General features: G+C 46.7%; 1 protein-coding gene and 5 non-coding genes across 7 annotated transcripts in view; all 6 read right to left on the bottom strand.

Moving 5' to 3' along the window:
* LOC146355590 (carnitine O-acetyltransferase-like) overlaps positions 1-23,512 on the bottom strand; it is a 41,279-nt gene extending 17,767 nt beyond the window's left edge. The window contains exons 1-5 of one of the 2 annotated variants that reach the window (XM_084841083.1): positions 23,402-23,512; positions 17,532-17,753; positions 15,769-15,887; positions 4,137-4,190; positions 2,451-2,616 (exon numbers count right to left, since the gene is read on the bottom strand). In XM_084841083.1, coding sequence (XP_084697209.1) covers positions 2,451-2,616; positions 4,137-4,190; positions 15,769-15,887; positions 17,532-17,753; positions 23,402-23,467 — 627 coding nt within the window. In that variant the 5' untranslated portion in view covers positions 23,468-23,512. Of the gene's footprint in view, positions 1-2,450; positions 2,617-4,136; positions 4,191-15,768; positions 15,888-17,531; positions 17,754-23,232; positions 23,347-23,401 lie in introns of those variants that run through there. The other variant, XM_084841084.1, reaches the window with a different exon arrangement.
* On the bottom strand, positions 6,749-6,820 carry TRNAC-GCA (transfer RNA cysteine (anticodon GCA)). Its single transcript has one exon. It is a non-coding gene; the product is annotated as a tRNA-Cys (tRNA).
* Positions 8,151-8,222, bottom strand: TRNAC-GCA (transfer RNA cysteine (anticodon GCA)). The gene has a single exon. It is a non-coding gene; the product is annotated as a tRNA-Cys (tRNA).
* Positions 11,106-11,177, bottom strand: TRNAC-GCA (transfer RNA cysteine (anticodon GCA)). The gene has a single exon. It is a non-coding gene; the product is annotated as a tRNA-Cys (tRNA).
* TRNAC-GCA (transfer RNA cysteine (anticodon GCA)) lies at positions 13,135-13,206 on the bottom strand. Its single transcript has one exon. It is a non-coding gene; the product is annotated as a tRNA-Cys (tRNA).
* Positions 14,428-14,499, bottom strand: TRNAC-GCA (transfer RNA cysteine (anticodon GCA)). The gene has a single exon. It is a non-coding gene; the product is annotated as a tRNA-Cys (tRNA).
* Positions 23,513-26,064: the final 2,552 nt, after the last annotated feature.

Raw genomic sequence — 26,064 nt, 5'->3', positions numbered from 1 at the left:
AGCAGGGCTGGGCAACCCTTTTTCTGTTGAGGGCCTCATTCGCTTGTGAGTAATCTGATGGGGGGGGGTTGCACATCAGGGTTGAGCAGGGCTGAAGGCAATGGCGGGTAGGACCAGAGCGCAAAGCGGGTGGGTCACCCCTTTTCTCCTTCTATCTCATTTTCCTCTCCCTTTCTGCCATCCCCGTTTTCTCTCCCCCACTTTCCTTTCCACCCAACAGGCTGTAGGGAAGGGGAAGAACACCCTTGTCAGAGGTCAGAACTCATTGCACGCAGAGGGCCACATGAAATTAGATTGAGGCCGCAGGTTGCCCAATGCCCTGCTATAAAGCCCCCAGACACTTCAGCGATCAAATCCTCCCACGAGTCATAAGAACATACTAAGCAGAACCCTGCTGGATCAGAATGAAGGCCGATCTAGTCCAGATTCTGTTCCCACAGTGGCCAACCAGATGCCTCTAGGAATCCTGCACAAGCTGAACAGTGAAACAGCACCTTCCTGCTTATAGTTCTCAGCATACTGCCTCTGATATTGGAGGTGGTTTATAGCAATGGTCCCCATGGGCACCTCCAACGATGCCCACAAAGCTCTCCAATCCCTGTCCTCGTCAAAAAATTATTTTAAATAAAGAACTTGAAAAATGTTAGTGGGGAGGGGGCACGTTCTCCTTCCTGTGCCTGAACCTGCTGCTGATCAGCTGTTCAGTGCAAGCAGGAAGGGGAGGAAAGAGTTGCTTCCTGCTCCCCCAATCCTCTTCCACCCACAGACATTTCCCCTTGCTCTCTCTCTTTTCACTCCCGGCCTCTAGCCTTGCTGTTTCTCTCCACCCAACCCCCTTCCTTGCTATTTCTCTCTCTTCTCCATCCTAGTCTTGCTCTTGCTCTCCCACTTACCCCTTTATCTTGCTGTTTCTCCTTGCTCCTAGCCTTGGTCTTTCTCTCCCCTCTACTCCTTTGCCTTGCTGTTTTCCCTTCCCTCCCTCCCTCCTTCCCTCCAGCCTTGCTATTACTCTCCCCACCGCACCTCTTTTGACTAGCCAGGCCCCCACAGCAGCCGTTACGTGACTAGCCATATCCTCCATGGGAGCCATTTTGTGGTGGTGCCCACAGGAGTTTCTCAAATTCCCAAATATGCCCAAAAGGTTGGGGACCCCGGTATATAGCCATCATTACTAGTAACCTGTTAAAACCTCTCAGATCCTGAGCACATGAAGCTGCCCTGTACCATTTGTCCATCTAGCCCAGGACTTGTTAGTCTGAAAGGCTGTAGCTCTCCGAGGTTTCAGGTGTAGACTTGTTACTAACCGTGCTACTTCAAATCCTTTAACTGGAGACCCTGAGGACTGAGCCTGTGGGTTTTCTAAATATTTAAAACATTAATACCCCATCTTTCCTTATAAAAGTTCAAGGAGGCTCACAACAACACCCCCCCCCATAAAATACAGTAAAACTGGAAATTGCAAGAACAAACAGAACAGTGGACAAGAGATAAAAATCAGTTAATACAGCACCAGTAAAATATCCATTAAAAAACAACCAGGAGAGCAATGCAGACCTTCTACATGCAACACTTTTAGGGCATAGTTCTATGGACTGCGTCTTTGCTGCTCAGAAGCCCTCGAACTTGGAGGCTTCCAAGATTCGTATGCCCTGCTGGGCTGAAGCTGCCAAGGCAGGAGGAGTGGCGGAGGCAAACTTTGTCCCCCCCCATCCTCTGATATCCTTTCTTTGTGCTAGATGGGCTTTTCAGCCAGTCTAACAAGGGCACTTTGCAAGGGGAGGGAAGGAGGCTGGAGAAGGCTCAGTATAAATAGTATGCTAGCTTCTCCAGTCTTCTCCCCTCCGTGCCCACTGGAACACCCCCTTTCCTCCTCCTTCGGGGTTGCTTTTCCAACCTTGGAGAGGCAGCCAGTGCTGTTCTCTCCATGCCAGCTGCAAGGGGTGGGGTCGGCTCTCCAACTCACCCTTCCAAGGCTGGAGCACTGTTTCTGATCTCAGAAGGGGTTTTCTGAGCCATTCTATGGTTCCTGGGTCGCTTGACCAGGGACCATAGGATTGCTCTCTCTGTCTCTCACCAATCTACTCAGTTTGCTTTGTCCTTATTGAGATGATGGATGATGGAATTCAGAGGAGGAACTGCCCCTTTCTTCCTTTCACAGGAACCCCCCATTTAGGATTTATACAACATCCTGTCATTTGCAAAGTGGCAACTAATGTATTGTTTAAATTAAATCTTCTTAATGTGTCACCATAGAGGAAAACTAAGCTAAGATACTTGACACAAGTCCCAGGATTCTTTGTTTCTATTTCTCTGAATAAGTATAATGCATTTGGTCCGCCTCTCTTAATTGCTGCATGGTGGATGATTTTTGAGCCTTATGTTTTAGGGGCACACGAATCCTTTCAGTAGCCCTGGGCCATTAGCAGTTATACCAGGATGGGGATAACTACCTGGAAGTTGCGGACTACAGTGATGTAGGTGGTGGGTCTCCGGCCTGGAGGAGGCAGCAAGACAGAATCGTGTTTTGGCCCTGGAAGTCGGCACGAGGCGAAGAGGCGGGAATACTGATCCATACAGAGAGGGTAGCCCCGGGAATATTCAACCAACAGGGTCTGGCTGGCATGAAGGGAAAACCAGATCAGCAGGTCAATGCTCTTCAAATCTCAGTCCATAAGGCAACTGTTGCTCTGGGTACTAGGATGGCCTTAGCTCTGCTAATCCCCCCAGTTCTGACCTCCAGGTGCCCCCATTATCTCAGCACTGGCATATAGGTAGGAATTGTCCAACCACTAACCCACATGCTGCCCCCTACTGGAGATACAAATTGCTCTTCAAAGTCCAGGTCAGATGCCAAACAGATGCTCACTTAAATCTGTGTCCTGTTTCACCCTGTATACTACCCCCCTATTAATGCGCTCTCTCTCTCTCTCTCTCTCTCACACACACACACACACAGTTATGGACAGTTCCTAATACATCCTTTCCCAAACTTCCTTAGTCAAATCTGGAAACTTAAATAGGGATGTTATTGGTAGCAACAGAAGATGAAATTTATTTTACAATCAGATCTCTAATCTCAAAGTCTCCCCTACTGACTAGAATATCTAACGAACAATGCAAGACAAACTGCATGTATTGTATACCGTTGATGTTTTGGTTATGTTAGAACGGTGATCTACGTTAGAACAAAATGAAATAAAAACATATATAATTTTAATATCTGAATTACCTCTCCCTCTACCACAAACCTATTATTGTCACCCTATAACAGGTGAACACAGTTGCCTATTCACCAAGTGGCAACTTAACCCAGTGTGCCTGTAACCCGTTGGTAAGCTGGCCATCTGTGCTCTCTTGCCGCGTGGCATGGAGAATCGTGCCACTCATCTGCTCCCCTAGATCCCCAACCAGGTGCAGGAGAGTGGCAAGATCCTCCTTGCTACTTGGCAGAACAAGGCTTTCCTGGGCCATTTTCCATGGACAGGTGTGACAAAATCACAATGCTTGCCATGTGGAGTTCATATTAATGCTTCTATGTGTTTGCTGTGTTACAAAGAACCCAGCTAAATTAGGATTAACTGTTTGGTAGAGAGTGAGTGAAAGGTGGGAGGGGTTTGTGTGTGTGTGAGGAGACTGAGCTTATAAAAGGCAGGAGCAGACAGTTAGTGGGTTAGAGAGGAGGTGGAGACAGGGGAGATAGGACCTTAGGGTTTGACTAAGCTACATCTAGACAGTGGGGGAACAGGAGTCAGAAGGGGTACAGTAGGCAGGGTAAGACCAAGAACTGAGTGATTAATTGTAAGATATAACATCCCTTGGATTAAATAAGCTTTAATTTGTTTTAAATTAATAAAATCCCACATCTTGTTCATTTTTCTGTGCTACCAGGCGTGTTCATTTTTCCTGGGTGCTTCTCCTGGTTGGGTAAAGGGAACCAATTAGGCATATTGGACGTCTCTTTTACCTGGTGAATTTTGGGGCTGAAGCTTGTGGGACAGTGAGGACAGCTGTCTCAAAGCGGAGGAAGACAGACATGAGGGAGGCAACAGGGTTTTGCTAACACCCCCCAATTTCGACCGACAACAGGCTGTGCCCTGCATGAGTGTCTCTGTGCTTCCCCACTCCAGGTTACTCACTAGTCAATCTTGGCCTTGAAATCCAGCACACCAGCAATGAGTTTTGCTGCAAACCTGTGTAAGGGAGAGAGAAGAAATCCCAGGTTAAAAGCTCCAGAGAGAACCACTGAGCACCAATAACCACACCACAGTGCTATCCCGGTCTTGAGGAGCAAAGCCCACTGCAGCTATCCCTTAACATCCTGCAATCAACTCCACAGTTAGAGAATACCTTTATTAGAAACTATTTATCATTCAGAGAGAGCTGCTCTGCACATGCTCAGGGGCACTGCTCTTTTTAAACCAAGTTGCCAGTCAGAGGGGAGAAAGCACTTTGCATGCTCAAAGGTACTGTCCATCAGTCTTTCTTTATAATAATTATAATAATAATATTGTTATTATTTTATTTATTTAAAACATTTGCATCCCTCCCTGTATCATTAAGATCTCAGGGTGGCATACAGATAAAATCAATTTAAACAGTATAAAACAAAAAATAATTTAAATAGCTAAAGACATATTAAATCATTAAGCTAGCTAGTACCAATTAAAAAAACTAAAACAATAAAACAGTTAAAACAGTGTGCAAACTCAGGGAATCCAATAATTATTAGAGAGAGTCTTGTGGTACCTTAAAGACTAACACATTTATTATGGCATAAACTTCCATGGACTAGACCAAGGTTGGGAAGCCTCTTTCAGCCTGCAGGACAAATTCAATTTCAGGGAAGCTCTTGGGGCCCTCATTCCAGTGGTGGGCAGGGAAAATTTAGAGGGGGGGGGGGTGCCAAAGGCAACGGTGGGGGGCAAAATACTCAGAGGTTTTAGCTTAAAGCTCTTTCTGCCAGTAACTAAGCTTTAAAAGAGGCATTTCAGCCTTTTAGAATGGGGGAAAACTGCACAAAAGCCGGGAAACCACCAAGTGATTGGCAGTCAGAGTAGGTCCAGGTGGTGTGGGTATCTGAGGAACCTCTGAGGGCCAGATTTGGCCCCCAAGCCTGAGGTTCCCAACCGTTGAACTAGTCTCCGCTTCATCAGATGCATGGACATCTCTCTGAACTGACATCACTCGGAAGAGTATCCTTAAAAAACACAAACACGTATTTTTTGTTTATACCTTTCAAGAAAAAAAACCTTATCAAAAGAGATAGCCATGAAAACACCACACGTCTGTTGGGTTGGTGGTAGAGCAGGCTTTATACCATTCTGTTCTGTCAGCTGATGATATTTATCAAAACATTTTAATAAAGAGAAATAATAAGCATCTGGCTGCACCAGTATAGTTCTGGCTGGCTGTCAATCTCTGAATGTTTACGTTTCCATTAACTGGCCTACATTTTACCCAGCTCAGGCCTCTGTGGTGGCTAAGCCACATTTCAGACATCAATTTTCATCTATATCAGGGTGTCTGGATTTGCAAGACAGCATTTGCTGCCAAAAGATTAATTCAGCTAAAAAGGAAATAGGTGACAGCTCAAACACTAAAGCCTGCAAAAAGTTAAATTAGTTGAAAATGGCGTTCCAGTGGCAAGCAAAGACACAAAACTGGACATTGTTCTACACCAGCCATCCCCAACCAGGTGCCCTCACAGGAACATAGGCAGCTGCCTCAGACTGAGTCAGACCCTGGGTCCATCAAGCCCAATATTGTTAACACTGACCGGCAGCAGCAGCTCTCCAGAGTTTCAGGCAGGATTCTTTCCTAGCCCTACTTGAGAAGCTGGGGATCAAAGCCGGGACCTTCTGAGCAGCTGCTCTATCACACTGAGCTACTGTTGTTGTTGTTCAGTTGTTAAGTCGTGTCCGACTCTTCGTGACCCCATGGAAGCCACCTTAAATAGAGTGAGACCCTTGGTCCATCTAGCTCAGTAACGTAGACCCCGACTGGCAGGGTTTCAGGCATGAGTTTTCCCAGGCCTAACTTGGGATGTTTTAACCACAACTCCCAGCATTCTTGATCATTGGTGATGCTGAATGGGGTTGACTGGAGTTGAAGTCCAAAATATCTGGACGGCACCGGGTTAAGGAAGGTGGATCCTACACAATCTGGTTACATGTCTTCTGAAGGATTTTATCCACCCCTTCCTTTTTGTAACACCCCCCCCCAATGGTTTAGAAATGCAATTTAAAAAGTCATCAAATAAAAAAGAGGGCTCTAGAGGTTCTTCTCAAAACACCCTCCCCACACACACATAGACCCCAAGCACCAAACCATGCTATTTCTCTTCAGAGTTTCAGAACTTCTAACGTAATTCGTTCATTAAGGATAAGTGCTCCATTGCCCAGGTGAGGTAGGAAAAGGGAAGTATCTAATGTTTGTTTAGAATTACAGTGTCGTAAAATTCACAGAACATGTAAGTAATTTTGCTTTGCTTAAAAAATGAGGGGGGGAAATCAATATTTAAACCATGAGTTCCTGATCAGCAGTCAAACATTGTACCACTGTGCTATACTGAATACAGAAATTTGTCAGCAAGAACTCTAGGTAAGAATACTAGGTATTTCCCACATATTTCTAGTTAACAGATTCATTTTACATTGTTTTTCATGAGGTACTTCCACATGTTACCCACCAAGAGCCTTCAGGAAAAGAGGGCAGGCTAAAAATCTAACTCAATTCTTTAAAAAAAGAAAGGGGGCACCCGGACTTGAACCAGGGACCTCTTGATCTGCAGTCAAATGCTCTACCGCTGAGCTATACCCCCAGCACACAGACTTGTTTGACCAAGAAGCCTCCTTATGGATACTGGTTTTGCCACATAGTTCTCTACCACATGTTTAATAAGGAATGCTTTCCACAGGCAACTCTTCCCACTTAAATGTTCCTGCTGAGGAACAACCGTCTGCACTTCTATGCATCAATGCCCCCTCTTTAAACAAAAAAGATTATTTATAGATCATACATTCTCACAGAGCACTAGCTATGCGGCCTATCACTCCCTTGCAAACTGAGATTACACCTGAGAATGCCACAAACACACTGCAGGGGTAGATTAGTAGTGGGGACCGAAAAATTGTATTTCATGGACAAATCTCCATCATCATAACCCGCATCTGTTTCCTCTTCTGCTTCTGCTTCCTCTGCTGCTTCATCTGGAGATGCCCTCTTTAATTTGAAGCCCCTCATAGTCTGTGTTGTACAGAGAGATCCCCAAAATGAGAAATTCCTGGGCTCGTTTGTCATGGATGCCATGCTCAACTGAATAGTTTGAGGCTTTGTGCATGGTTACTGACCATCAGAGAAACAAGGGGAAGTTTCAACTGATTATTTGGGGGGATTTTCCCTGGGAGTGCTGCTCCAGAATAAAGCTTGCTCATTTCAGTGTGAACATGTGTAACTCTCTGTGATACAAATACCTACAGAAGAATACACAGAGGCTAAGAGTGCAATCTTATGCATGTATAGACAGAAAAGAAGTCCTACAAGTCCCAGCATTTCCCAGCAGCCATGCTGACTGGGGAATGCTGGGAGCTGTAGGCCTTTTTTCTGTCTTGACATGCATAGGATTACACTGTAAGTTAGGTAAACAGCTGCATCAGACACCTGGGGATATGTCAGGACTTGGATTAAGTCTGACACCCTCTCATGGGTGGAGGAACTTCTAGCTGGGTAGAGATATTGTTTGGACAACTGCAATGTTATCTTGCACCCACAGCCTCACTGTACCCAGCAACATCACATTAAGTGCTAGATTTGTCAACATCTGGACTAGAAGTATATAAAAACCCTTGTTCTGGGCATAAGGAGAGACAGAAGATGACTGAGCCAGAGGTGAGCTGAGACCCTGTCCATCTGTCCCTAATCAGACCATCAACTTGCAGTGGAGATTTGATCAATCTCCCAGTAAGGCCTGGAGAATTGGTGAGACAGACCTAGTATTGTCTGTCTGTCTAGTGCTAAGCCGTAAAAGACTCTACCACTGAGCGATACTACCCCAACCTCAGTACACAGCTGTTTGTCACCAAGACCTGAGATTTGTCCTATTATTTACTCTCATGTTACTATTAAAAATGCAAATACATTCCTCAAAAAAAAGGGGGCACCCGGACTTGAACCAGGGACCTCTTGATCTGCAGTCAAATGCTCTACCGCTGAGCTATACCCCCAGCACACACACATGTCTAACCAGGAAGCCTACTTATACTGGTTTTACCACATAGTTCTTTACTGTCTGCTTAATGAGTAATGGTTTCAAACAGTGCTCCTACAAGGCAATTCTTCCCATGAAGATATTTCTGTGAGAACAACCTCCTGCACATCAGCACACTGCAAAAAGCACACAGTCAGCTCATGCAGAGCCACAGTTATGTGGGGCTACCCCAAGATGTAGTGATGACCATCAACTTGGACAGCTTTAAAAGGGGACTAGGCATATTCATGGAGGATAAGGCTATCAATGTTTTAATATTTGTTGTAAGACACCTAGAATCTTTTCTGAGAAAGGTGTCTAAGCAATCCAATAAATAAAGCATCATCATATTCAGCTGCTAGTCACGATGTCCACATACTATCTCCAGTAGCAAAAACAGTATGCCTCTCAATGGTAGTTGCAGGGAAACATGAGCTGGAGGAGGATGTTACGCTCATGCCCTGCCTGTGGCCTTTCCATTCAGGTATCTGGTTGGCCCCTCTGGGAACAGAATGCTGGACTAGCTAGGCCTCTGGTCTGATGTAGTGGGGGCTCTTCTTTTCTTATCCACCATGCAAACTGAGATTACACCCAAGAACACACCCAGCATTTCCTGTGGCTGCACACTGCAGGAGAAGATTACGAGAGGTGAGCCCAAAGAAACGTCTTTCATGGAATGCTTCTTCATCCTCACTGGTCTTGTTAAGGAACCCTGAATAAGCTCCCAAGGAGCTCCCAAGCAGGAGTTCATGACTCCATTCCCCAGCTTCCTACTGGCAAACACATTTTCAAAAATTCTGTCAAGATCCCCCACGCTTCTCCAGAGCTCGCACGAAGACTAGCAAGGGAAACCCTCCTCTCCTCTCCCCTCTCTCTCGAGAGAGATGAGAGACAAGTTTCCCACAGTACTGCTAGTGTTAGTTAGGAAAAGCCCTGGTTTGGGGGTGGGAGGGAGCGTGTGTCTGGGCAGGGGGCGCGGAGTGTTTGTGTGTATATGTGGAAGGGGGAAGTGAGTATGTGTATGTGCGTGTGTATGTATGTGGGGGATGTGAATGAGAGTGTGTGTTTGTGTGTGTGTGTGTGTGTGTGTGTGTGTATATAGGGGGGAAAGTGTGTGTGTGTGTGGGGGATGTGAATGAGTGTGTGTATGTATGTAGGGGATGTGAATGAGTATCTGTGTATGTGGAGGGGGAAAAGTGTGTGCGCGTGCATGTATGTGGGAGGATGTAAATGTGTGTGTGCATGTGTGTGTGTAAGATGGGGGAGAGAGTGCATGTTTGAGTGTGTGGACGAGTGTGAATCAGCGTGTATGTGTTGCCATTGAATATCTTGAAGGTGGGCCTTCTTGGTGGTGGCGCCCACCCTCTGGAACACCCTCTCCTGCGCAGTTTGGGAGGCAGAAAATGTAGTATGTTTTAAATGCCTCCTGAAAACACACTTGTTCATCCAGGTTTTCTCTGGCTTGCAGTTAATCATATAGCTGCTCCATCTTACTCTTCTTTGAATTGTTTTTTATTGTTATTTTAGTTGAAATCGTTTTTAATAATGTATTTTAAATAGTGTTTTTTAATACTGATATGTAAACTGCTTAGAGATTTTATGTCAAGTGCCCAGCCTCTGTTTTCTGTTGTGATTGGTCAGAGAAGTTGGAAGTGCAAAACAACTGCTTTTATTATGCAAACTACAGTCAGATTAGCAGTGCTTCACAACCAGCAGTGAAGTACTAAGTCTCTAGACAGCTTTGTACAGGACCATTTAGGCTACAAGCTTTTGGTTAATGCATTATGATGGTTGGTTGCACTGAAAATGGGCACTGGCCGACTCTTTGAAAACCCGAGTGGCTGGTTAAGCCCCTCCCTAAGGGTGGGTCTTTCCAGAGCCTTCTGGAACATCTCACTAGTTGACGTGGCTTCTCTCGCCCAGCCCAACGTCTCACCCTGGGATCTCATATTTCTGACTCCTCTTCTTCCAGCTCTAGCATTTCCATGGATGAAGAGGCCCTAGCGGGCTACTCTCCAACCGATTCGTTTGCACCTGGACAACTTCCACTCTGGGACTGCTACCGCTGAAGTGAATCCTTGGCACTTCAGCAAACCCTTCTGCCTCCTCCCCCCCAACTCCAAATCAGTTCCCATGTCTTTTTGGGGTGCCTCTGCAGAGGTGCTGGGCCCAGTCCGTACATTTTATTGTATTAAGCTGTATGTAAAGTATTAATGAGTAAGTGAACAAATAGCTAAGTAACTGTGCATGTGCATATATGTGGGTGTATGTGCACATGCACAACCCCTAACACCCCAGCGGACACCCTGTGCAGCCCTTGAGGCTGGAAACGTTGTGCACCACTGCTGTAAACAGTTTCCTGGGACTTTTGTTCTGCTTCAGAGGCTTTCCTTTGGGTCTGCTGCCATCTGAGATATGGTGAGTGGGTATCGGGGGGGGGGGGCTTCTCCGTTGTGGCAGTCAAGCTGTGGAGGGGCTTCCCAAGAGAGATATGCTTGGCCCCCTATTTTTAGGCAGGCAGAGAAGACCTTTTTCAGCCTTTTTAGAATCTTGATTTTTTTAATTGCATATTCTGCTGCTGTTTTAAACTGCTAGTGGTCTTGCTTGTTTATTTGTTTTTAGGATATTTTTTATCTTACTTTGTATTACATTGATTGTTTGTAAGCTGCCTTGTATTCCTTTTGTAAAAAAAAATGGGAGGGGGAATGCATGAATAAATAATACATTAACGATATGGGATCTGTTTCATCATTCATTCCCATGTTTCCAATACATGTTATTTCTACATTTTATGCACCATGAGACTCTGTGGATAGGAAAGGCTAAAAATCCAACTAAATCCTTCTTTAAAAAAAACAACAGGGGGCACCCGGACTTGAACCACGGACCTCTTGATCTGCAGTCAAATGCTCTACCACTGAGCTATACCCCCAGCACATAGGCATGTCTCACCTAAAGTCTAGTTATGGATACTGGTTTTGCCACATAGTTCTCTTCCATATATTTATGAGTAATGGCTTTCAAACATTATACCTACAGGGGAACTCTTCCTGCAACATTACTGGTGAGAAACAACTCCTTGCACATCTGTGCATTGCAAGGGGCTCTTCTGGGGATATATTCTACAGCACAGTGTCAGCTGACACTGAGCCATGCATCTCCATCATCCCACCCTTGCAAACTGAGAACACATCCAGCACTTTCTGTGGCTGTACACTGCAGGGATGGCTTAGCACTGGTGGGTAAGCTGCCTTCCATGGACACTTCTCTGCCATCACTAATCTTAAGGAAACATGATCAGCTTCCAAGGAATCCCAGGCAGCGGTCCAGCAATGCACATGACACCTTGCCACTGGCATGTACCTTTAAAAATTCTATCAATATCCCCCAACCCATTCCTGTGTTTGGAGAAGCATATCTCCCAGACCTCGCACTGACTTGAGACACTTTTGGAAAGCCCCTTCAAGGCGCAGGGGTGAGCCACCACCTTCCTCTCCCCAGCCTACACAGGGACAGGCCCCTGGTCACACCGGCCCTCATATATGAAGAGCCGTGCTGGATCAGACAAAAGGCCCCTCTAGTTCAGCATTCTGTTCCCACAGTGGCCAACCAGATGCCCCAAGGGGAAGCTGTATTGATCTGGGCTCCTGACTCTGTCAGTTCCCAGTCATCAATCACATTATTTTGGTTATCAAGATGAAACAAGCCACTTGTGCAAAAAGATGACAGTTTATTGATAGAAAATGGATGCAGACTATACACAAAGAAAGTTCACACCTCCTCTTAGTTGACAAAGGAGGCACCCTTGTCACAAGCTGATATGTCTATCTGAGTTCCCAAGGCAGATGGGGAAGCCGTTTCTGGGCCAAAGGTTCTCCAAGCTGGTAGCGCGCATTTCCCCTTGAAGCGAGACCAAATTGGTCTGCTCTTAGCACAAGCTTATATACTTAGGTTTCTCTGTCTAAGTTCAATAGCGGACAGGTTACACACACGTAGGAGAAGGGGGCCCTCCCCCACTCAAAACATCCAGCTTGGGAACCTAAGTGCAAAGAAAGTCCCCTAGCATTCCAGAGAGAGAGACTCGGGGAGTGGAAACCGCCCAGCTCATGGGTGAGATAAGCTGTCCCTCTATGAGAAAGGGGTGAGGGAGCACAGTTGCTATGAAACTGCACTTGCTTGATACCAATTAAACGTATGTGAAAGGCTCACCCAAGAAGCCCCCCCCCCCCATCAAGGGGCCTACTTTTGTTAGCTAAACCCTGCTAACTTTAGTAACTGTGTTAAAGTACACAGGCCTCTATGCATTTAGGGACTCTGTGAAGTCCACATTTTCTGCTCACCAAACAAACTACAACAGAAGCCCACAGAGTGCTTCTCTGAATGTGCCTTCTGAAGCTCATGACGCCATAATTAAAACCCTTCACATCCTCCCTTGGGGGAGTACAAATTTTTGGCGGATACCAAGGCCAGCCAAAATGTATGGACCCCTGACTTAGCACAAGTAGTAAAAAAAAAAAATACTGTTTTTGTTTCCCTCTACACGTGGAAAACACAGTAATTCATAACACATTATCTGTTGTTATGTATTTCTAGATGTTACCCACAAGGAGCCTTTGAGGATAGGAAGAACTAAAACTGCAAAGTTATTCCCCCAAAGAGGGGGCACCTTGATTTGAACCCAGGACCTCATGATCTGCAGTCAAATACTCTACCACTGAGCTATACCTCCACCACATATGCACATGTCAGTACAACTTCAGCTTAGGATATAGGGTCTATCCTATCATTCCTTCTCATAGTATTCTACTAAAAGGAATTTCTAGACTTTATCCACTCTGTGTCTCCAGGGATGGGGAAGGGTAAACACCCACATTAATTCCTCTAAAAAGAGGGGGCACCCGGACTTGAACCAGGGACCTCTTGATCTGCAGTCAAATGCTCTACCGCTGAGCTATACCCCCAGCACATAGGCATGCCTCTCCTAAAGTCTAGTTATGGATACTGGTTTTGCCACATAGTTCTCTTCCATATATTTATGAGTAATGGCTTTCAAACATTATACCTACAGGGGAACTCTTCCTGCAACATTACTGGTGAGAAACAACTCCTTGCACATCTGTGCATTGCAAAGGGTTCTTCTGGGGATATATTCTACAGCACAGTGTCAGCTGACACTGAGCCATGCATCTCCATCATCCCACCCCTGCAAACTGAGAACACATCCAGCACTTTCTGTGGCTGTACACTGCAGGGATGGCTTAGCACTGGGGGTAAGCTGCCTTCCATGGACACTTCTCTGCCATCACTGATCTTCTTAAAGAAACATGATCAGCTTCCAAGGAATCCCAGGCAGCAGTCCAGCAACGCACATGTACCTTTAAAAATTCTATCAATATCCCCCAAACCGGGGAGATATGCTTCTCTGTTTGGAGAAGCATATCTCCCAGACCTTGCACTGACTTGAGACACTTTTGGAAAGCCCCTTCAAGGCGCAGGGGTGAGCCACCACCTTCCTCTCCCCAGCCCACACAGGGACAGGCCCCTGGTCACACTGGCCCTCATATATGAAGAGCCGTGCTGGATCAGACGAAAGGCCCCTCTAGTCCAGCATTCTGTTCCTACAGTGGCCCCAGATGCCCCAAGGGGAAGCTGTACTGATCTGGGCTCCTGACTCTGTCAGTTCCCAGTCATCAATCACATTATTTTGGTTATCAAGATGAAACAAGCCACTTGTGCGAAAAGATGACAGTTTATTGATAGAAAATGGATGCAGAATATATATAGAATCATAGAATAGTAGGGTTGGAAGGGGCCTATATGACGATCAAGTCCAACCCCCTGCTTAATGCAGGAATCTAAGTCAAAGCATGTATTCGTGTATTTCTAGATGTTACCCACGAGGAGCCTTTGAGGATAGGAAGAACTAAAGCTGCAAAGTTATTCCCCAAAAGAAGGGGCACCTTAATTTGAACCCAAGACCTCATGATCTGCAGTCAAGTGCTCTACCACTGAGCTATACCTCCACCACATATGCACATGTCAGTAGGCTTCAGCTTAGGATATAGGGTCTGTTCTATCATTCCTTCTCATAGTCTTCTACTAAAAGGAATTTCTAGACTTTATCCACTCTGTGTCTCCAGGGACGGGGAAGGCTAAACACCCAAATAAATTCCTCTAAAAAGAGGGGGCACCCGGACTTGAACCAGGGACCTCTTGATCTGCAGTCAAATGCTCTACCGCTGAGCTATACCCCCAACATAAATATTCCTTCCCAAGATGACTAGTAATAGATACTGGTTCATTCACTTAGTCCACTTTGATCTGCTGCCAGTAACACGTTTATTAAGCACAGTGATTACCATGTTACTTACCACCCACAAAATTATAATTATACTTCATTTTACATCATGCTCAACTAGTTATTTGTTTGGATAAACTTCTCTCTAATCATAGTTAGTCATCCTGAAGCATTTGGGTGACAGGCTGGATGCATGTTGTCCCAGATGTAGTTACACCAGCAGTGTAGTGATGGATGATGGGAGTTGCAGCCCCAAAACATGCAGAGAGCCAAATGTTGCTCACTGCTGGGCTATGTAACTTCCCCACTGGGTGGCAAGATCCAGCATCACAGGCCAAACCCAGAAGAAGCCGCGCACTGGGCTGGCAGCGTGGGAGCATTAACATACGCAGCCACTTTCAGATTCCTGAGGGGAAGGAGGAAACAGACAGAGCCCCTGCCACAAAACAATATTGTCCTGAAGATCCCAAGCCAGGGGTCTTGAATCTCAGGCCTGTGGGCCAAATTTAGCCTGTTTGGGCTTCCATTCCGACTCTCTGGGATTTGCCTTCTCCTGGCCCCACCACCTCTCCCCTGACTGCCTATCATTTGGTGGCTTTCTGATTTTGGCATATTCTGCCCCCCCCCCCCCTTCTAAAAGGTTGAAATGCCTCTCCTAAGACTTAGTTACTGACAGTAAGAACTTTAAGCTAAAATATGCTGGTATTTTTTTTGCTCCACCCACCACTGAAATGTGGCCCCCGAGAGATTCTTTGAAATAGAATTCAGCCCTCAGGCTGAAATAGGTTCTGCATCCTGGTTCTAAGCCAAGATAGATGCTGCCCTTGTCCCAGATTGTCAAAAGAAGCTGCTTGCTCTCAGGGGTGATGGGGAGGAGATGTGCAGTACATTCCAAGGGGCAGTGCTATGGAAGGAGAAGAGGGACATGGGTAAGAGGCTCCAGAAACTGAGGACTTCCTGGAGGAAGTGACAAGAGTCCTGCACTTCTTAGAAAAGGGCAGTTACAGCTCCTTGCAAGAGGGGTCCTTTGGGTGTAGGGAAAATAACAGAGACCCTCCTTTATCCAGGAGACACTCTGTCTTAAATAGTGAGCTGGCAAAGCATCGTGTCTAGTCCTCATGAAAACAGGACCTCTGCTCAGTCCAAGGGCCTGGCTCTCATTCCAGAGCCATGCCAAAGGCCTGTCTCAAGCCCCTTTCTGTCCCATCCTCACCCCGCCCCTTACCTCAGTTGTCCTTTCCAATCATTAAAATCCTGCTTTGGCAGCACAACAGCCGGGCTCGAATGAACAGCCAGGGGGAGGCGGCTTTCCAGATAGGCTGACTGAACCCACCAGTCCGTGATCTGGGATGAATGAAAAGACTGTTAGAATACTTGAGGGGAGGAGGAGGGTCTACAACACTTCCCCCTGTACCATTTTGCCCTCCCCTCCATCCCCATTATACCTGGTAAAGACCTAAGAGCCACTGGCAGACCCATCATCCACCGCTATTATTTATATAGTGCTGGAAACGTGAATAATGCTTTACAGTGTGCAAGAGGCCAGATCCCTGCCCCGAGGAGCTTCCAATCTAAAATTCAACATGGGGAAAACAGAAGAAGGGGAAAGAATAAGAAGCAGGGGGTAAGCAGGGGAAGAACATGCAACAATTTCAAGGCCAAATTTTAACATGTGTATTTTTAAAAATAAAAATTGCATCAACTTGGGGGAAGGGGCTAATAATCAACAGGAACAGAACAGGTCTGCAAAGTGAATGTAATTCTTTCCTCCCCTGCCACGGTCCAGAAGAAGTTTCCTCTTCCGAAACCAGTATTTATGTCGGAAGGAATTCCCTCCCCTACCTCCCCCACAACATTGCCAGAAACGGCAAATTTAACTTGGTCATCATATTGTCTCCCCGCTCATTACTCTGGCAAGTAGGACACAGGCAAAGGGCTCCTCAACGCTGTCCTTCCCCTCCAACTCCAATGTAAACAGCAGCAGAGGTCTTGGCAGGGCTCTCCCCTTATGATGCACTTCAGTAGTTGGCTCACAAGCAACCGCCAAGATGTGGGCTATGTTCAGGCACAATAAGCCAGAACTACAGAGAATTCCAGCTCATCATGAACGAGATATGCGCTGGTGCACTCAGCTTGTTCATGCCCACTTTGCTCCTCCCCACTAGTACAACCGCTACACAAACCAGGAAGGATTTGTTTGGCGCAGCCTTCCCCAACCTCTCCCCTCCAAATGTCTTGGACTTCAACTTGGACTTCTGCCCCAACAAGCATGAATCAGGAATGCTGGGAGTTGCTGTCAAAAACTATCAGAAAGCACCAGGTAGTGGGAAGCTGATTTAACATGTTGTCCGAACTAAGGATCGCAGCTTGTTGCTCCCTTGACAAGCCAGAATCACAACCCAGGGTTTTGCTCTTGGTTTACGCTTCCTGGCTTGTTTTGGAGCAACAAGCCAGCAGCCCCGGTTCAGATGACACACTAAAGTTTCCACTAGGGGGCCAGGCCTGGCCCTCTAGATGTTTTGGCCTACAATTCCCATCAGCCTTAGCCAGCACAGCCAATGGTGATAGATGATGGGAATTGTAAGCCAAAACATCCGGAGGGCCACAAGTTGCCCACCCTGGTTTACACAAAACATATCTGCAGGAGCCAAATGCAAGCAGGCAGGCTGCATACACCAGCGTGCAGTTTATTCATGATAAAACTAGGATTCTCCAGAATTCTGGCTTATCACTGCATACAAACCCAACGATAAGCAAATGGGAGAGAGCAACTCAGGTGCATAGTAAGAAGAGGCCAAAGCTTCCCTTGGGTTTAAGAGCCCTTAGCTATTAGAGCCCTTTGCCTGAAACTGGACTTGCACAGGAGAAAACAGCAGTGAGGGATGGTTCCCAAGACCATGCGCTCTGCTGAGGGTCAGATGGTTTGCCTATTTCCTCTTTAGGTCTCTACACAATTCATCCCTCTCCCACAGGCTCCTGGGTCCTTACCCAGTTCTCCATGCGAGCTGCCCTGCGTTGCAGCCGTGCCTGGAGCCTCTCACCCTCTCCGTCCGGCGCCTCAAATTCCGTCACCAGTTGTTGCGTCTGCTCCAGCTCCTCAGGGCTCACCAGGGGCTCCAGAGAGCGCAGGTATCGGGCCATGGTTTGGGCCAGCAAGGGCAGGGGCTGGCGAGGGAGCGGGAAAGACGATGCCTGCCTGCAGTGGAGCACCTGGAAGGGAAGAAAGGACCAAGACACCACCTTCAAATGGACAGCCATTGCGGCTTAGCTGACCCTTCACCCACTTCAACAGTTGTTCAGTTTCCACCATGAGTAGATGGTGGTTTCATTACTCAAGCCCTAGTCAGGAGTTTGGTATCCTTGGTTACCAAATGTGTGAAGAGGCCATAGCAAATATGTGGGCTAGCCTGCCAGCTAAGTGATGCATGTCTTTCACATCAGTGTGAGGGGACCTACACCCCATTAGAGCAACCTCCCCCAACCTGGTGCCGCCCAGATGTTTTGGACTTCAACTCCCATAATCCCAGCTATGCTATCTGGGGCTGATAGGACTTGGAAGTCCAAAACATCTGGATAGCATCAGGTTGGGAAAGGCTGGTTTGAGGCCTGGGTATTGTACCTCAAGCCTGTGGGACAAACCTGGCCCTCTGGGATTCCCCAGTTGGCCATGCCGTTCCCTTCGCCGCACCCCCTTTCTCCCAGCCACAGATTATGGTGGTTTCCTGGTGTTTGTGCAGTTTTTTCCCCATTCTGAAAGGTCAAAATGCCTCTCCTAAGGCTGAATTAGTGGCAGAAAGAGCTTTAAGCTAAAATATACTGGGGTTTGGGGTATTTTCTGGAATTTTGGCCCCATCCCTTTTGCCTTCGGCCTTGCCCACCGCTGGAATATTTTATTTATTTATTGCATTTATATCCCACCTTTCTTCCATTGTGGAACGCAAGGTGGCAACGTGTGGCTCCCAGGTGGTCTCCTCTCCAAGCACTGACCCAAGCCCAACCTGCTTAGCTTCAGCAAGGTGGCTGCCTCATGTGCTTTCAGACCATGCACTGGGAGTGCAGCCCCTGAGTGCTTCTCCAAAACTGAATTCAGCCCTTGGGCTGAAAGAGGTTTGACTCCCCTGGCCTAGGGGACAGGGCTAGCCCACGTGGTCTTGAGAGCCCCTTCATACATTTGGAACTGAACGCAGCGATCACAACATCCCGGGTTTGTGTGACACAGCCATTGCAGATTAAAACACATATCCCAGAGCTTTTGTGATGCTGACATCATGCCAAATCCAATACTTTTTGATGAAGGGTGTTTGCTTGTCCTGCTAGGAATCAAAATCAAGTGATAAGACATAGAATAATAAAGAGACTTGAGCACCACAGTGGCAAAGCAGCAGACAGCAGCAGAGTTAGACCTGGGAGCCTGAGAGTTTCAGTCCCCACTAATTCACTTAGGCCGGATACTCACCCAGCCTAACACAGCCTTTCCCAACTTGGTCCCCTTCAGATGTTTTGGACTACAACTCCCAGGATTCTTGACCACTGGCCATGCTGGGTTGGGGCTGATGGGAATTGGAAGTCCAAAACATCTAGAAAGCACCAGGCTGGGGAAGGTAGGCCTAACCTACTTCACACATCAGGCTACATACTCTGCTCTAAGGACAGGTGGCATCCAAATGCAGTCCCCAGGACACGGTCTAAAGCAGTGGAGACTGGTGGTTCCAGTGTCAGCGGGGCAGTGAATCCGCTTCTGCACCTTGGATAGCTCCTTTAGAGTTCTGACAGAAACCCAGACTGGATTCACCACCCCACTGATGTTGGAGCCACCAGCCTCCATTGGTCTAAAGACATATGATGCCTCCACCGTGCTGAAGCCAAGTAGGCCTGGGTCTTGTTAGGGCTTGGCTGGAAGAATGCCTACAAACCCTACCAACATCACCTTGAGTTTCGTGATGGAAAAAGAGGCAGGAATTAATTAATTAATAATGAATAGCCCATGTGCCTATGGTGAGTAAGAACTAACTACTGGTAGGGAAGTTCTTGCAACCTGAAATAGAACTGAAGTGGTTCAGCTAGTAAACAGGTGCAGGCTGGGGGTGGGCAACTTCTGGCCCTCCAAAGTTTTGGCCTACAGTCCCCATGATCCCTCACCACTGACTATGCTTGCTAGGGCTGATGGGAATTGTAGGCCAAAACATCTGGAGGGTCACAAGTCACCTATCCCTGGCGCAGACAATATTCTAAACTGTCGAGTAAGAAATAATTTGATTGTAGTGCTACAGCTGATGAGTGTAATAACAATAATGCTAGACATTTGTAGTATTTAACAGTGAAATCCTATACATGTCCACTCAGAAGCAAGCACCACAGAGTTCAGTGGGGCTTGCTCCCAAGTAAGCATGCACAGAATTGCAACCTTAGGCTGCAATCCTGCACCCCTTACCTGAGAGTAAGTTCAACTGAGTCCAGTGGGGGTTACATCTGAGTAGACATCCATAGGATTGCACTGATGATGTAATGCATCTTAAACGGCTTGAACACACAACAGCCTCCCCCAAATTGGCACCCTCCAGATGTTTTGGACTACAACTCCCATCAACTCCAGCCAGTATGGCCAAGTCAGGAATGCTAGCAGTTGCGATCCAAAACATCTGGAGGGCACCAGGTTGAGGAAGGCTACATTATGACTACAACAACCCTGCAGGGGAGGTCAGATTCATTATCCCTCTTATGCACTCCCCACTTGCTAGAGTGGCGAGAAGTTCAGGGGGCAGCACTTTCCCCAGATTTGATTTCCTTAGGAGGAACACAGGATTGGAGACTGAAAGCATTTCTTGCAATATTTTAGTTTATTTACACAAGTACAGCAGAGGTGGAGACAGGCAGCTTAACTCCTTTATTGTTGTTCAGTCGTGTCCAACTCTTCGTGACCCTGTGGACCAGAGCATGCCAGGCCTTCCTGTCTTGCGCTCTCTCCCGGAGTGTGCTGAAGTCCATATTCATTGCATCAGTGATGCTATCTAGCCATCTCATCCTCTGCCATCCCCTTCTCCTTTTGCCTTCAATCCTTCCCAGCATCAGGGTCTTTTCCAGAGAGTTTTCTCTTCGCATTAGGTGGCCAAAATATTTGAGCTTCAGCTTCAGTATCTGTCCTTCCAATGAGCAGTCAGGGTTGATTTCCTTTAGGATGGACTGATTTGACCTAGCTTAACTCCTACAAGGAGCAAATTCCACTGCTCCATATCAGATCCCCAGCCTCATCCAAACCATGCTTACAAGGGCTCAAAGCCCACCCTTTGCCTCTTTCGCCATCTGCTGCACCTTTGTTGCTGGCCACACACACACAAACCTAGATGACATCATCCTCAGCAGAGAGGACGCCTATTAAGAAGAATCCAGGGCCTTCCAGCTAATTCCAAGAGTATCTACTGGTCATTTAGCCAGCAATCTTCCTGACCAAAGAAAGGTACAGCCAGGCCCGGTTGGCAGTAAGGTTCTTTAAAGGCACAATCCAATCTGTGTTTAGACAGAAAAAAGTCCTACAACTCCCAGCATTCCCCAGCCGGGCTGGGGAATGCTGGGAGTTGTAGGGCTTTTTTCTGTCTAAACACACATCAGATTGTGCCCTAAGCCAACCTTGCCAACCCAGCGGCCTCCAGATGTGTTGGACCAACTTGGGTGATGGGAGTTGTAGTCCAACACATCTGGAGGGCACCAGGTTAGGGAATTTGCTTTAAGCAGTCCAGGACTCCTTAAACCTTTTCTGTTGAAACTCCAGAGTTCTTGCAGCAATTACACAAGCTTATAAACACCCTGCCCCCCACCCCTGATTTTACATGGGGTGGCATGGGGGCAAGAGATAGTGGCATGCCTAAGGCAACCCAGTAAATTCACAGCAAACACATTAGGACCAAACAAGAGGCACTTCACACTTTATTTTTTTTTATTTTTATTCAAATTTAATTATACCACCCCCAAAGCATGCAGTGCATTACAGTGTTACATAGGCTATAGGACATGACTCCTAGCACAGAGGTTCTCAAACTGGGGCCTGAGAACCACTGGGAGTCCATTTCATTCAAGTGGACTGTGGAATGGTTGCAGAACAGTCATGAACATCTAGACTTGGCTTTGCACTTGGGTTTCTTTTCCCTGATCATGGAGATTTTATTTATTTATTTATTTATTTCATTTATATCCACCTTTTTTCCTCCAAGGAACTCAAGGCGACATACATAATCCTCCTCCTCTCCATTTCATCCTCACAACAACCACCCTATGAGGTAGGTTGGGCTGAGAGTCTGTGACTGGCCCAAAGTCACCCAGTAGGCTTCTATGGCAAAGTGGGTATTAGAACCCGGATCTCCCGGCTCCCAGTCTGTCACTCTCACCACTACACCACAGGTCATTTTGGCCAGAGCCAGATTATCGAACAGGTGAACAAGGCCCTGGCTGAGGGCCCACAGTTTTCACAATACAGCACTGCTGCAGTCTACAATTTTGTTCCTAAATGTTTATCATTTAAAGGGGCCCTTTTCAGAAGCCTGGCTCAAGGCCTGTGATTTTCATAATACGCCACTGGTTTTGATAATTATGCCAGTGCCGAAGGGAAAAAATGTGATTAAAATTTAAGCTATATGTGTGTACTTTGATTTGTAGAACAAAACGAACAAGCAAGCAAACAGAAAAGAAAACAAAAAGAATAAAGTATTCAGCAGAGACCACTCTCCCCCAGCAGTTTTGAAGTGGTCCATGATGGAAAACCCACAGTCCTAGGTAAAACCAACAGCAGCTAAACCATGAGGAAACAAGGACATGGGCAAATATCACCACACTACTTGAAAACTGGGTTACACTTTGGAATGAGGATTAAGAAGAAAGCCGAAGATTGGAGGTGGGGGGAGAGCATGGCTTGGCTTGCGAAAGGAAGGAAGGAAGGAAGGAAGGAAGGAAAAAGAGCTGGCACCAGGTCCACATTCAGATCCACATTTTTTTTTTTTTAGTAAAGAAACTTGAAAACAAACAGTAGCATAAAATCATGAGTTTTTAAAACACCCACACATTATCGTGAACAGTATAAATTAATCCGAAGCATGGCAATTAAGAAAATGCAGATGGGAATGAAAATGTTCTAAGGGCGCAATCCTACGCATATTTAGACAGAAATAAGTCCTACAACTCCCAGCATACTATGGCATCGTATGTCTGTCCAAACATGCATAAGACTGCACCCTAAGAGATGTATGTGTGTACAAGTTCACCTTAAAACTTATAACAATGGAAGTGGACAAGGGATTTCCGGGGCGGCGGAGACATGCGGGCCCGCCACGGAAAAGGCAGTCGGTTCTCCTTTGTTCGAGAACAACTGCCACCTTTCCCTGCAGGCTATTCGTGCTCGCCATATGGAAAACAAGGGACACGCGCTTGCACAGCGAGAGAAGACGGGCGGCGCCAGCGATTCCCCCAGGCGGCTAGGCTGCAACCTTTGCTTAAAACGCCAGAAGCCCCCCCCCCCTCGCCTTTCCACCTCGGTCCTCGCTGTTGGTTTACTCGCGTGTAGGCTCGCCGCCCGATCCCAGGCATGCCTACGGGAAGCGCCTCCTGCTGAACGGCACGACAGCGACTTCCAAAGCAAGGTGCACCAGAATCCCTGCAGCTCAGCTGCCTCTCCGCGAACTACGAGCCAAGCCTCCCCACCTACCTATCGCCCCTGCGACGCAGGGTCCAACGCCCTGCCTCCATCTGCAACCGCCGCTTATTGCACGTCCGCACGCTGGTGATGGCTGCAAAACAACGGCCCCACCTAAAAACGACCCAGTACACGCGCCCATTTTTTTTTTAATTTTTTGCCAAGAGGGTCTTCTACTCACCGCGGACTTCAAAACTGGGGGCTTTCTGCAGGCCCAGGGCTGCCACAGCAACCTCCACCTTCCCATTGCAAGAATCCCATGCGCTCTCCTAAAAGCTACGGGGGTTACAGAACCGGGGGGCGGCGGGGGGGGGGGAGAATTCCGATTGACCCGGCTGCAAATATTTGTCACTTCCTGAAACTCAGAGGAAGCTAAAAAGCTGGGAATAGGGGTGGCGCCTTCCTTGTGCAAGTTATTGTAAGTTTTATAGCAGATCTATTCTCTGGCGTTAATGGAGCGAGGTTTTTTTCCCCGTCTTCCCTTCTCCCCCAATCGAAGAAAATATGTTTGCAAGTAGGTCGTACATTGTAACTACATAAGAGTGCAAAATGGCTTTGCAACACCGCCATGCAAGAGATACGTGCTTCCTTATTGATCTGTCGTAAGTGTGTAGCTCAAATACATTTTTAACCCATCTGTGTGGAGAATATATACCATTTCGCCACCTCTGAGATATTTTCCCAGTTTTTCTTCCTTTCCTTTCTTATGGCTGGGCTTCCCCATGACTACAGAAACTGATCAGGTGCATTTCTTTCCCACGCCGCGGGATGCGTATGCAAAGGAGAGCTTCACTTCAGAAATGAAATAAACAAATAAATAAATAAAAATTCACGAGTTGAATGTCTACCTGTTCAACAGCTGTTAAAGCCACAGGAACTGCTTGACAGAAAACAGAAAGCAGCCCCAGTACTGCAAAACTATTACCTACTAGGCTCTGTCTTCCTAAACATCTGGCAGAATGTGGTGGAAGAGTCCTGAGATGGTAGAATGGATGCTACTATTTCAGCCTGCAGGCGCAGAATCATATTGACAAATGCCTCTATAGATTTTAAAAAATGCAGAAAAATATTGCAAGTAAAAAAAACTAGCACAACGGCAGGCAGGCTAGTACAAGAAAACAAGGGCTCCTGCACCTTAAATAGTGTACACCTGCTAAAATTCTCTCTTCTACAGAATTATTAAAGGTGCAGAAGCCGTGTCCTCATTCACAACTGACCATCCCAGCTAACCTATCTCCGTTATGTGCTACATTCTTTTAAATATACTTTCAGGGAGATTTTCTTATGTGGGCCAATGCTCAAAAATCGTATCCCCCTGCAATCTGAAATGATCCCCTCCACTCTACCACTGTCTTCTGTTACTGCATGCAGACAGCACCATGATATAGGCAGTAATTTGAATGCACCTCTATCCAGAATACTGCACTGGGCTCTTCTGCATTCCTGTGCAGCTGTACCAAAGGCATGGAGAAGGGGAAGCATTGTTTTGTGTATGCTTTGTGTCACTGTGATGTTTCTCAGGCTCAGACTACACATGATGGCGGCAGGCCTAGTTGTATAAACTCAAGTCTTTCTCAATCACATATAAGGAGGGTGACAGGTCTGAAAATCCAAGCCCTACAAGGAATGGTTACATCGGAACATAGGAGGCTGCCTTATACTGAGTCAGACGATTGGTCAGTCTAGCCCAGTATTGTTGACACTGACTGGCGGCAGTAGGATTTTTTCCAGCCCTACCTGGAGATGCTGGCAATTGAACCTGGGACCTTCTGGGTCCAGAGCATGTGCTCTACCCCTGAGCTATGGCCTTTCCTAAAAGCTGAAAGAGGTAGTGTATTTAGCATGGAGAAGAGAAGATGAAGGGAAGACAGACAGCTGTCTTCAGAGAGCCAGTGTAGTGTAGTGGTGAGAGTGACAGACTGGGAGCCGGGAGATCCGGGTTCTAGTCCCCACTTGGCCATGGAAGCTCACTGGGTGACTTTGGGCCAGCCACAGACTCTCAGCCCAACCTACCTCACAGGGTTGTTGTTAGGATAAAATGGAGAGGAAGATGAGGATAATGTAAGCCGCCTTGGGTTCCTTGCAAGAGGAAAAAAGGCGAGATATAAATACAATAAATAATAATAATATTTGGAGGGTTGTTACACAGAAGATGGAGCATATTTGTTCTCTGTTGTTCCAAGGGGCAAGATTAAAACCACTGCAAGGAAACAGATTTTGGCTAAACATTAGGAGAAACTTCCTAATGGTAAGAGCTGTTTGGCAGTGGAACAGACAGACTGCCTTGGGAGGTGATGGTGGTGTCCTTCACCTGAAGCATTTAAGCAGTGGCTGGATTGCCATCAGTCAGATGGTTTTGTTGCAAGATTCCAGCACAGGGCTGGACTAAATGACCTCCAAGGTCCCTTCCAACTCAAAAAATTCTAGGATTTGCAGGTGGAACATGTGCAATCTGACTTAGAGGAAAACATTGGACTTGCCATCAACCCTTTTAGCAGACTTGGCTGGAAACAAATTTGTTTGTTGCTGTCTTATGTAATTCAAGCTATAGTCAAAACACTTATTCAGGGTCAAGCTGATATGGTGCTCACTTAAACCTAGCAACACCTGTCTATAACTTAGCAGCATTTCCTATTTCTTTTCAGCCTGTGAGATTTTGACACAGTTGCTCTGGAGCAGAGTTTTAATTCAGTGTACTTCACTATTTGTTCTGAAAAGATGATTTTCCTCTTCATTAAGGGCGCAATCCTATCAAGATCAGTGGCCACCTCCGAACTCAGAGGCACCCGCCTATCCAAAGCAAGGCAGGAGAAGCACGGAGGGGATTGTTCCCTCTGCACTCCT

The sequence above is a fragment of the Heloderma suspectum genome, chromosome 2 (genome assembly GCF_057233095.1).
Source record: "Heloderma suspectum isolate Gila_16-S chromosome 2, 16-S_ref, whole genome shotgun sequence".
Lineage (NCBI taxonomy): Eukaryota > Metazoa > Chordata > Lepidosauria > Squamata > Helodermatidae > Heloderma > Heloderma suspectum.
This window is presented reverse-complemented; position numbering and strand designations above follow the sequence as displayed.